At 49.4% G+C, this 12,101-nt stretch overlaps 1 protein-coding gene across 3 annotated transcripts in view; it reads left to right on the top strand.

The window, feature by feature from the left end:
- The first annotated feature begins 2,499 nt into the window (after nt 1-2,499).
- Nucleotides 2,500-12,101, top strand: part of MYO1A (myosin IA) — a 27,507-nt gene continuing 17,905 nt past the window's right edge. Inside the window, exons 1-12 of one of the 3 annotated variants that reach the window (XM_067697030.1) lie at nt 2,510-4,803; nt 6,262-6,440; nt 6,547-6,662; nt 6,926-7,020; nt 7,214-7,318; nt 7,512-7,558; nt 7,696-7,759; nt 7,962-8,060; nt 10,087-10,190; nt 10,306-10,453; nt 10,929-11,047; nt 11,128-11,214. In XM_067697030.1, coding sequence (XP_067553131.1) covers nt 6,327-6,440; nt 6,547-6,662; nt 6,926-7,020; nt 7,214-7,318; nt 7,512-7,558; nt 7,696-7,759; nt 7,962-8,060; nt 10,087-10,190; nt 10,306-10,453; nt 10,929-11,047; nt 11,128-11,214 — 1,098 coding nt within the window. In that variant the 5' untranslated portion in view covers nt 2,510-4,803; nt 6,262-6,326. Of the gene's footprint in view, nt 6,441-6,546; nt 6,663-6,925; nt 7,021-7,213; nt 7,319-7,511; nt 7,559-7,695; nt 7,760-7,961; nt 8,061-10,086; nt 10,191-10,305; nt 10,454-10,928; nt 11,048-11,127; nt 11,215-12,101 lie in introns of all 3 variants that reach the window. The other 2 variants (XR_010932457.1, XR_010932456.1) reach the window with 2 other exon arrangements.

Below are 12,101 nucleotides of genomic sequence, written 5' to 3'. Positions count from 1 at the left end.
TTATTTATTTTTGTCTGTGTTGGGTCTTCGTTGCTGCGCACAGGCTTTCTCTAGTTGCGGTGAGCAGGGGCTGCTCTTCATTGCAGTGCGCGGGCTTCTCATTGCAGAGGCTTCTCTTGTTGTGGAGCACGGGCTGTAGGCGCACGGGCTTCAGTAGTTGTGGCTTGCGGGCTCTAGAGCGCAGGCTCAGTAGTTGTGGTGCGCAGGCTTAGTTGCTCCACGGCATGTTGGATCTTCCCGGACCAGGGCTTGAACCTGTGTCCCCTGCATTGGCAGGCGGATTCTTAACCACTGCGCCACCAGGGAAGTCCCGAACATGCACTTTTCTTGTTTGATCTCTTGTTTTCAGGTAATCAGCAATTAGCTCTTCTGTTTCATCTTTCTGATGAGATTGTTTTGTATGCCATTTATTTTCCTTTTTTTCTTAACTACTGCTCCCCATCCTGGGTCTGTCTTGGTCTACTTCCTTGGACTGGATGATTTCCCAGGATGCCAGATCTCTAAGGGGTATTCTTGCAGGAGCAGAAGGTTGTACCACTGTGCTGTCTCATAGGAAAACAGTGTATAGGTTATTCCTGGTCCAGGGAGCTACTCTGTACTTTAGTTCTTTTCTTTTTTTAATGGCATAAAGTATCTCTTTTGTTTCTCAATTGGGGTGAGGGGAAGACCTATGGATCCAGCTGTGAGATGCCTGCCAAGAGCTTTATGTAGGGTGAAAGGGAGCAGGACTGTAGTGAGTATTAGGGGGCATGGAATAAAAACTTTAGTTTTGGACTTCCCTGGTGGCGCAGTGGTTAAGAATCTGCCTGCCAGTGCAGGGGACACGGGTTCGATCCCTGGTCCAGAAAGATCCTGCATGCCGCAGAGCAACAGCCCGTGCGCCACAACTGCAGAGCCCATGCACCACAACTGTTGAGCCCACACACCGCAACTACTGAAGCCCGTGCACTCTAGGGCCCGCATGCCGCAACTACTGAGCCCATGTGCTGCAACTACTGAAGCCTGTGCGCCTAAAGCCCATGCTCCGCAACAAGAGAAGCTGCCGCAGTGAGAAGCCTGCACACCACAACGAAGAGTAGCCCCTGCTCGCTGCAACTAGAGAAAGCCAGTGTGCAGCAATGAAGACCCAATGCAGCAAAAATAAAACAAACAAAAAACTTCAATTATGACTAGGCCCAGCTTCTGCATTAGGAAGGAGTCTGGTACCTTCCATTTTCTTTTATGTTTTGGCTATTTTCTTTGCTCTGGGAATCCATTATAGCATTTGCATTAATTCTGTACCTGTCCCTTCTGAGTTATTTTGACTACATGGAAATCCACTGTCCATTTTTCAAAGACAGTTGGTGAAATAGGAAGAAAACAGGGTGTGGATCATATGTAAATTTATGTAGATTAATGCACACCGATGACATCTTTTCTCCTCTTCCTTCTACAACCAAACTAGGTAAATAAGAGACATTGGATGATCATCAATGGTTGAATTAATAAAAACTTAAAGCATAATTGCCAGGTTTGCAAGATCATAGGGTTTTAGTGAGGATAAAAAAAAGATAAGGTGTGTAAAGCAGTTCTTCTCAAACTTTAACATGCATAGGAATCATCTGGGGAGCTTGTTAAACTGCAGACTTCTGATTCAGTAGGTCTGGGTTGGGGCCCAAGATTCTGCATTTCTAATAAGCTCCCAGGTGATTCAGATGCTGCTGGTCTGTGGACCTCACTTTGGATAGCATTTAGCTTGTTGCCTGGCACATAGTAGCACAGCTGACTCTTAAATCGGGGGTGGGGAGGGTTAGGGTCTCCAAGCCTCTGTCCAGTGGAAAATCCACCTATAATTTTACAGTTGAAGGCCCTCTGTATCTGTGCTTCCACATCTGCACATTCAGGCACCCATGGATCATGTAGTAGCAGTAAGTACTTATTGAAAAAAATCTTGAGTTTAAGTGGACCAGGGAGTTCAAACCTGTGTTGTTGAAGGGTCAACTGTACTTGATCAATGTTGTTACTAATTGACACCAGATAGTTTGTGAGGGTCAAAAAGACCCTCTACCACCAAATATCTTCACCATGTCTGAAAACTCCTGTGTTTTTATTGTGTAACATCTTTTAAAAAAGTGAATGTCCCTGGGAGGACTAGTGAGTGTGAATTAGACCAATTAGACTGCCGCCCTCACAGCTCTCAGAAGTCAGCATTGAAGGGTTTAGAATTGCTGCTGCTGCTTCTAGTGCTTCTTTGCCAGCTTTACTGAAGTATAATTTATAAAATTGTACAATACAATAAAGTTCACCAGTCTTAAATCTTGCTGAATTTTGGCAAATGGAGACAGTTGTGTAACCACCACCACAGTTATGTTATAGAGCATTTCCATCACCTCAAAAAGTTCCCTCATGGGACTTCCCTCGTGGCTCAGTGGCTAAGAATCCACTTGCCAATGCAGAAGAAACGGGTTCAATCCCTGGTCCGGGAGGATCCCACATGCCGCGGAGCAACTAAGTCCGTGCACCACAACTACTGAGCCTGCGCTCTAGGGCCCGCGTGCTGCAACTACTGAAGCCCATGCACCTAGAGCCCATGCTCTGCAACAAGAGAAGCCACCACAATGAGAAGCCCGCGCACCGCGACGAAGAGTAGCTCCTGCTCTCCACAACTAGAGAAACTCCACGCACAGCAATGAAGACCCAATGCAAAAAAAAAGAAAAAAAAAGTTCCCTCATTTCCCCCTACGCAACCAGAAATTCTAATGGGGGGATAAGGAAGGGAATTTCAGAGTCAGAGTGGAGGAAGACCAACAAGCTCCAGTTGCTTCAGTTTTGCCTGGGAAGCAGGAGATCACAACCCTGCATCCCCTGTGCCTCCTCTCCACCCCAAGAGTGCTTTGACAGATCTTCAAATCCCAGCTGAGTTGGATGTGTATTTTGTACCTTGTTAATTTAGAATGACCCACTCATCCCCGTTTGCCCAGAACTTTACTGGTTTTAGCACTCAAATACCCATGTCCAGAAAACTCATCTCAGGTCCCAGACAAACCATTGATGGTTGGTCACCCTAGCTGTGATGTTCATGCCATTGTTTCTAAGCCTGAGGTTGCCATCTCATTTTAGAGTCACTTCTCTCATGTGAGCACATAGTAGGCACTTGGTAAATGAGTCTGTGGATGGACACAAATGAACCTCAGTTGTAGGCAGCTGCAGATTCCTGGCCTGGAGAACAGGAGACCTGTGTTCTGGTCCTGGCGCTGCCAGGTTTGCAGTGGTGTGATCCTAGGAAAGTGGTTTCTCACTCTAGGTATGTTTCCTCCACTGCAAAATAGGGGAACTTTAGTCATTTCTGCCTCTGCTGTGATACTGCTCTCCCTGTACATGGGATTATGTTCTGATGTCACTTCCACTCAGCTTTCTCTCTCTCTCTCTTGCCTCTTGCTTTTTACCCCCTTCAAATATATATATATTTAGTAGATCAATAATTTATGTAAGGGCAGGTTGGTAATGGAATTGCTGATGGGCCAGGTTTATGCAGAGTGCTTCTGTGAGAGCAATAGAGTTTGGACCTTGAACCAAGCAGCTGTGGCTGGGAGTTGGAGCATCAAGTCTCTGTCTTCAGCTAAGTGTGTGTAATGACCTAATTTGCTCTTTGTGCGTGCCTGGGAGGGAGGGGGGTGGGCATAGGGAGCCTGCTGTTTAGGAATTTTCCTGGGTGGATGAGGGGGTACCCTGGGAAATAGGATTTTAAAGCTTCTTGTCCACTGGAGGGAGTTATTTCCAGCTGAGATAGTGCCCAGGAAAGAGCATCCCAGGGTCTTATTCGGTATTCTAGCACAGAAGAAGGAATAAAATGAGAAATACCAGGACTTGGGCTGGAACCTGTGGCCAACTTAGGGTCAGGAAGCTGCATTTTTCTGTTCCTGGTTCTGCCACGTGCCGTCTGTGGAACTAGGGGCACATTGTGTAACCTCTCTGAGCCTCGGTGTTTGTCTCTAATTTTCCTTTTTAATGGAGTGAGTCTGCACTGCCTACCTCACAGGGTGGTGTGATTCAATGAGGTGACATAGGTGGGAGTTCACTGAATGAATGAAATGTCAGTTGTTACCACTAACTTTAATCTTTGGACCTGTATGATGGGGTCTGATTCATGGGGGGAGGGAAGTGGAGAGAAATTTGGGGATTTTGTCTGCTTAGTTCTTCCAATAATGTCATCAGTACCCCCTGGCTCTGAACAAGATAGGAAGGGTAGGTTTGAGGGAGGTACTACTTCTTTGGTTAGAAGACACCCCAGCCTAACTTCCTCTTTGACAATATTCCTGACTTTTGGAAAAAGCTTTTCCTTGGCTATAAAGTCTGCTCCTTCTGCCCTCATTTCCAAATTTTGGGGGCAATGGAGCAAGAACTCTGCTTGAACCCCTCAGCTAAGGCCAGCCAGATACCCCTTCCTACCTAGAGGGGGCTTTCTCATGCGACTGAGTGTCTCCCTCTGGGGCTGCAGGCCTGTGAAGGGTTAAGCGAGCCACACCCTCAGCAGGAACAGCCTCGGACTTTGTGCTGAGCAGCCATCTCAGGGCTCGCCTGGCCTGACTGGCACAGGGAGCCCTGGCTGGAGGAGGCTGCACAGAGGAAGGTCAGCATCGTGGACGCTGGGAAGAAGAGGGTCGAATATCTCCTGTCTTCCTTGACACCATGGACAGCTCCCATTAACGAGGGCACCTCTCCAGCCTTGGGGCCTGGGACTCCTATGCCCCCTTCCTGTCGAATTGGGATTTCATCCACCAGTCTCCAAGAGACACTGAAGTTACACCCTAGTTCCAGTATTGGGTGAGTCCTTCCTTAACCTGCCTGTACTTCTCTTTTCACATCTTTGGGTGCCCCATGTGGGGGCTGCTTCCCCCACCTCCAACCAATCTTATTCCCATTTCTTTCAAATCTAAATCCAAAGAAGATGCCTTCTCCCAGCTCTGCTTCTGCTTCTCTCCCTTCCCTGCCAAGTTATTTAAAATCTTAACTTTTTTTGTTTAATCTAGAAAATGTGGGATGATAATAGTATCTACTTCATGGGGATATTGTAAGCATCAAGTGAATTAGTGTATGTAAAGTGTTTAGAGCCTGCCTAGCCCGTAGTACATACTACCTGATTGCTAAAGGTTGCGATAGTCATTATTATTGCTCCCTCCGTTGTGACTTTACAGGAAGTGACAGGTGCTCCCTTTTCCCGAAGCTTGGGGAAGGCAGAGTGAAGGGAGAAGGCAGCCCGTGCCCCCTTCTTGCCTCACCTTCCCTTCCTGCTTCCCTCCCTTCCCCCAGTCAGTTTCAGCAATGCAGCACAGGAGGATGTGGCTCTTTTATTCCTGTTAGGGAGTGTCGTTGACCATTGTAATAGTCCCGTCCTGCACAGGTCGCCCTGCCTACTCAGTCCCCCAGGAAAGACTGAGGAGGGCTGGGCTTCCACTCTAGGGAGCACCTGCCATATGCCTACTGCGTGGAGGCCGAGCCGCACAGTGTCCCCTGCCCCTCTGACTCTGCCCATTCCCACCAGCTACTAAAAAGCTAGGTGTGTCCCTCTGGGGCAAAGTCCATGCCAGAAGCTTATGGTCATGGGTGTAAAATCTGGACATGGAAATATAGGGACAGACGTGTAGGCACATCCAGAGGTCCTGACAGCTACTTGCTTTTGGGGAAACAAACCTCATTTTCATTTTCTTTGGGGTATTCCAGCCTTTTACGGAGGAACTTCCATCTCTGTCCTTGAGCTCATCACCTCTTCCAGTCCCCATTTAAAAAATGAATCTCACTGTAGCAGAGAGATGGGAGGAAAGACACTGGCACAATTTTTCAAAGGGGTATGGGGTGTGCTGGGTGACTGAAACGGGGGCTGTGAGAGGCGGGGAGTTGAGAAGGAGAATGGGGGACAAAGAGTCAGGGAGTCTGGACCCTGGCCTCAGCCTCCGTGCAGGAGGGAGGGAGCTTTTGGTGCCTGGCTGTGGCATGAAGTTTGCTTACCCTTTCCTCCCCAGCCCTCTCCCCTGCAAGCACAAGGATGCTCCCCCAGCTGCTGCCTACTGGGTGCCTTCTTTACCCTGGTGGTCCTGTCCCACCCCCACCAACCCTAATTCAGGGAGCAGAGCATTCCCTCGCCTCCCACCAGGAGTTTCTGCAGCCTCCACTGTTAGCTTGGGCTGGCCCAGAGGCCTTTCCCAGGTTGGGGGCTCTCTCTAGGGCCAGAACTGGGGGAGGGGAAAGCTCTCTTGGTCCTTCTGCCTTCCTCCCCTCAAACAGCTACTGGCCTCTAAAGCTGAGCAGACATCAACAAACTGATCCCAGGATCAGCTGCTCCTCTGGACATGACTCTCCTGGAAGGGTCCATTGGGGTGGAGGACCTTGTGCTCCTGGAACCCCTGGAGCAGGAGTCTCTGATCAAGAACCTCCAGCTGCGCTATGAGAACGGGGAGATTTATGTGAGTGCTTACGGGTGCCCCTGCCTGTGGCCGTGTGGCCAGAGAGTTCATGTGCCTCCCCCTAACCCCCACCCTCGCTCATTCCCTTCATCTTCCCTGGCTCCAGACCTACATTGGGAACGTGTTGGTCTCAGTGAATCCCTACCAACAGCTGCCCATCTATGGCCCAGAGTTCATTGCCAGATACAGGGACTATACCTTCTACGAGCTGAAGCCCCATGTGTGAGTAGAGGGACCGAGGAAAGGTGACAGGGCCCCGGCTCGCTATGATGACACATCCTAATTTCCTCTTTCCTTCCTCCTGAAGGAGGTTCTCCAGCTGCCCCTTCCTCCCTTGGCCCTCTGGAGGCCCCTTCCTGGGCCTGTCACTTGCCTTGGTCTGGTCCAAGTGGGGAGGGCGAATGAGTCTGGGGGTTGGGGGTCGAGTGAAAGGTGTTGTCCTGGACTGGTCCCACACTAGTCACCACCCACTTCCTCCCCACAAGCTATGCACTGGCCAATGAGGCATACCAGTCACTGAGGGACCAGGACCAAGACCAGTGTATCCTCATCACGGGCGAGAGTGGAGCTGGCAAGACAGGTGAGGCGCCCGGCGGGGAAGCCATGGAGTCACTGCTGGAACTACCCCCTTGTCTCTTTCCAAGCCAGGCCCAGTTCTGCCCCCACCCCCTGAAATTCCTCCCTGGCTTTTTCTGACTCTGAGTGGTGTGAGGTGCTGGGATGAGGGAGGTTAAGGGCATTGGTGGGGATTCACGCGAGGGTTTCTCTTGCAGAGGCTAGTAAGCTAGTGATGACTTACGTGGCGGCTGTCTGTGGGGAAGGGGAACGGGTGAACTCTGTGAAGGAACAACTGCTTCAGTCAAATCCAGTGCTGGAGGGTGAGAAGTCCAGTCTCTGCCCGATCCACCCCCACCCCACCCTACCGTCCCCAGTGTTCCCCACATCGCTGTTCTTGCTCAGCCTGAGAAACCTGAGATCGACCTCATGGCTGGAGGGCCTTCCCCCTTCCCCTGCTCTGGAGTCCCTCTTCTCGCCTCAGCCATCGTATTCCCCCTCCCTTCATCTCCGCAGCTTTTGGCAATGCCAAGACCATTCGCAACAACAACTCCTCTCGATTTGTGAGTGAACATCTCCCCGGACTGGGACAAGAGGGTGTGGGGCCTTGAGAGGGAGGAACAAGGCGCAGATCCCTCCTGGACAGGGTGGCGAGAAGAGGAGGAAGCCAAGTCTCTCTCTCTCTCTCTGGTCTCTGAAGGGAAAATACATGGATGTTGAGTTTGACTTCAAGGGATCCCCCCTTGGTGGCATCATCACAAACTGTACGTGTCTCCCCATCCCGCTTACCACCTGCCCCACCTTCCCCCACGGTGTTCCTTTTGGCTAATCTGCTGCTGTAGGAAGGAGGAATGTTAGACTACCAGGCTTCCCAACCACTAGGAACGCTAGGGATGAGGGCAGAATTAGAGGGAAGCTGCAGTACCTCCCAGGTCCTCAGAACGTGATTTTCAAATTCTCTGCCAGATCTGCTTGAGAAATCCCGCGTGGTGAAGCACCTTGAAGGAGAAAGAAACTTCCACATCTTCTATCAGCTACTGGCTGGAGCAGATCCAGAGCTGCTGAGTATGTGCCTGCCCCCGACACATGGCAGAACATCCCTAGCCTCCATTCAATGCCCAGAACCCCTGGACCTCTCTGGATCCCTGTAGCCCTCTTCCCTTGAATCTCAGGGCAGTCCCCACCCTGAATCTCATCCACCCATTGCTGGGAACAAATCCCTTGACCTCTGTGTTCTCTTCCATTTCTGGGGTTTTATTGCTAGGAATAAGCCTTCTTACCTCTTCCCTGCTCTTATTTCTCTGTCTTGTCTGGATTCCTCTTTCCCCAAGCTGGCTTCAAAAATGGAACACTTATTTCCATCTACCATCTCTCCTATCTTCAATTTAAGGGACTTTATCCGTGGCTCAGCAGGAAAGCAGGCAGGAGGTTACAAGTGTTCAAGAACTTTCAATGAGCTCTAGCTGAAGTTGTCCTGGGTGTACATCTGCCTTGCCCAGGACCTTGTCCTTGATTTTCTCTTCTTAGATAGTTCTGTGGAGGTTCCATTCAATCATTCATCAAACATCTCTTGAACACCTACTATGCTTGAACATTGTGCTAGCTTCTAGGGATACAGAGGTGAGTAAGAGACCTTGTCCTCGAAGAACTTAGAGTCTTCTAGGGATGGCAGATGCATGAACAGCTACATCACAATACAGTGTGATCAGTGCCAATAGGCTCTGCAGCTAGCTAGAGGGGCAGAAGGCATGGAGCACCTTACGTTGTCTTGGGGAAGAGACCATCTCAGCCTGGATGCTGGATGGGCCTGAGGTGGCTCGGGATGGGCATTACTGCAGGGTCTGATGGGACTTAAAGCCCTGCCAGAGTTTCCCCTCTCAATCCCCCCTCTAACTGTGGGCACTGTGGGTGTCTTGGCCTCCAAGAACCTATCCCTTTGGTTTCTGGTTATTCTATGCTGGACTTGTGCCTGTCTCCTTTCCCCCTCCTGGAGATCTCTATGGTTCAAGAGCCCCCACAGGTCTCATCCTCCCTCCTGGCTTAATTGTCTTGACTGTATTCTGTTTTTCTGAATCATAGGTACTAGAGTTGTGCTCTGGCTGATTCTCACTCACTGATTTAAGTTGAGTCTGGGTGGGGCCTCCCTCCCTGGTGTCATCATCCCAGGGCCTTTCTGACTCATTCTCCTTCCAGACACCCCTCTTTAGCAGGCTCTTATTTCAAAATTTGTGTCTCAGGGGAAACTGCCATTAAACTCTAGTTTGAGGGTCACTCCCTGATTCTCAGATCATTTGAATAACAGATAACTGATACCCTTCCAGCTCCATGATTAACCCATTCCTTCCCATCTCAGGTGAACGGCTTTGACCATTCCCTTGATTCATTTATTAAAAAGAAAAAAGTTCCTGCATGCCAGCCAGGCACACAGAATATGAAGATGAAAAACACAGTCCCAACACGCAAGTTGTTCATTTGTAGGAGGGACAGAAAAAACCCCAAAGCCCAGCCCATGTGATGTGGTCTGGGGTAGAGATGCACAATGGGGGAACCCAAGAGGGCCACTTGGCTCAGCTATGCACAGAGAAAACCTTCCCGAAGGGAGTCAGGGTTGGGGAACATAGTATCTGTCACTTGGTGCTTTGTGAACAAATAATGGGTGCGCCAACATGGGCCTAGGGTGAGGCCTCGAGGCTGGGGGTGGGTGGCAGATGTGTGCTCCCCCTTCTTTCCTCACCTTCATCCTCCGAGAACCATTGAGAACTGAGCAGGACAGAGAGGTGTCTTGTTTGTTTTTATTGTTTGGAACCCTGATGGTGGGGAAAAGAGTAGAATGAGGCTTTTCTTTCATAAAAGTTGGGGAAAACCTCAACAATTATGAACACCCAAACCCTAAATACCACTTGAAAATGTAGTCGATCATCACAGGAATTAGTGATCCCAAAACAAAAGAGGCAGGGGAAGAACCTAAAACAAAAACGGCTCCTCTGAATAAATGAATGAACCAACCTAGGACAAGGACCATGAGGGTCAAGGCTGGAGGACTCCAGAAAGCATGTGTACTGACCCTCTTCCCTTATGCTGGCCCTCCCAGAGGCCCTGAAGCTTGAGCGGGACACAAATGGCTATGCCTACCTGAACCCGGGGGCATCCAGGGTGGATGGCATGGACGACACTGCCAACTTCAAGGCCCTCCAGGTGAGTACCTGGGATGGGCCATTAGGCCATGCCCTGAGCCCAGGCTCTGGCTTTGAGAAGGGAGGCGTAAGACTGGCACCGCAGTTCAACTTTGGACTTCTCCTTTCTCTCCAAGAGTGCGATGACTGTGATTGGGTTCTCCAAGGAGGAGATTCGGCAGGTGCTAGAGGTGGTGGCCCTGGTGTTGAAGCTGGGGAATGTGGAACTGGCAGACGAGTTCCAGGCCAATGGGGTACCAGCAAGTGGCATCCGTGATGGGAGAGGTCTGCACCCAACCAGCTCCCTGAATCTCCTGCTACAATTTCTGTTCTTCCACCATCTCCAGCATAATAGACCTCACTCTGATTCAGTCCCCCTCTGCCCGCTCAGGAGTTCTTCCCCAAACATACTCATTCAGAACTCCCTGTGAGGCATATTGGAATGAGGTTTTGATGTTTGGTAGACCTAGGTTCTGGGACCTCTCTGAGTCTCAGTGGATTCTTTGCAGAAATGGGGACAATTACACTCATTTCAGGAGATTCTCATATTAAAGGAGATAATGCATGCAAAGCGTCAAGATCTCCCTTTCCTCCTCCTCCCCAGAGATTCCTCCAGAGCCATGTTCTGGATTGGCTGTAAGGACTTTCCCAGTAAGACCCAGGAACAGCAGGCTCTCAGCAGTTCCACTTTTCAGCCCTCCCTCCCTCCCCTGGGAGCAAGCCCTCTCTCAGGCCATGTTGTATTTCCTCATCACTCCAGGTATTCAAGAGATTGGGGAAATGGTGGGTTTGAATTCAGTGGAACTAGAGAGAGCTTTGTGCTCAAGGACCATGGAAACGGGCAAAGAAAAAGTGGTCACTGCACTGAATGTCGTCCAGGTGAGGGGCCCTGTGGGAGGAGGCTGAGTTTTGAGTCTGTTCTGTGGCTGCCACACTAACCAGTTGGCACTGCCCTGCAGGCTCAGTACGCTCGGGATGCTCTGGCTAAGAACGTCTACAGCCGCCTTTTCACCTGGCTGGTGAATCGAATCAATGAGAGTATCCAGGTGAGAGACTGCCCTCCTCCCTCAGCACTCTCCTCTGCCCGCCCCATGCCTTGGGTTCTGAGATGAACAGAGTAAGGAGGATAGGGTGTATTTATTTATTTACGATAATGTAGTGTTTTGGAAACATCTCTGTTTTTTTGAGTTCATCTATTTGGGTTCCCTACTTACCAACTGTGTGGTCTTTCAGTTTCACAGAGATTCTGAACGTCAGTTTCCCGATTTGGGAAATGAGACACACTAATGCCTACTTGTTTCACAGGATTTAGTGAGGATCAGATGAAATTGTGTACGTGGTTACCATATAACCCAGCAATTCTACTCCTAAGTATATATCCAAAAGAACTGAAAACAGATGTCCACATAAAAACCTGTGCATAAATGTTCATAGAGGCATTATTCATAATAGCCAAGAAGTGGAAACAGCCCCAGTGTACATCAGCTAATGAATGGATAAACAAAATGTGGTATATCCATACAGTGGGATATTATTTGGCCATTAAAAGGCACGAAGTGCTCATACATGCTCAGCGTGGATGAACCTTGGAAAGATGTTGAGTGAAAGAAGCCAGACACAAAAGGTCACATTTTGTATGGTTCCATTTATATGAAATGTCCAGAGTAAGCAATCCATCGGGATGGGAAGCAGGTCAGCAGTTGGCAGGGGAATAGGGAGTGACTGCTAATGGGTTACATGTATAAGATTTCATCTGGGGATGGTGAAAATGCTCTGGAATTTAGTGGTGGTTGTTGTATACCTTTTGAATATACTGAAAAAAAAATCCCACTGAATTGTATACTTTTAAAGGGTAAATTTTATGGTGTGCAAATTCGGTCAAAATAGAGCTATTATTTAAAAATTCGTATGTGAAAGTGCTATCAATTTAGAA

The sequence above is a fragment of the Pseudorca crassidens genome, chromosome 11, assembly GCF_039906515.1.
Source record: "Pseudorca crassidens isolate mPseCra1 chromosome 11, mPseCra1.hap1, whole genome shotgun sequence".
In the NCBI taxonomy this organism is placed as follows: Eukaryota; Metazoa; Chordata; class Mammalia; order Artiodactyla; family Delphinidae; genus Pseudorca; species Pseudorca crassidens.
This window is presented reverse-complemented; position numbering and strand designations above follow the sequence as displayed.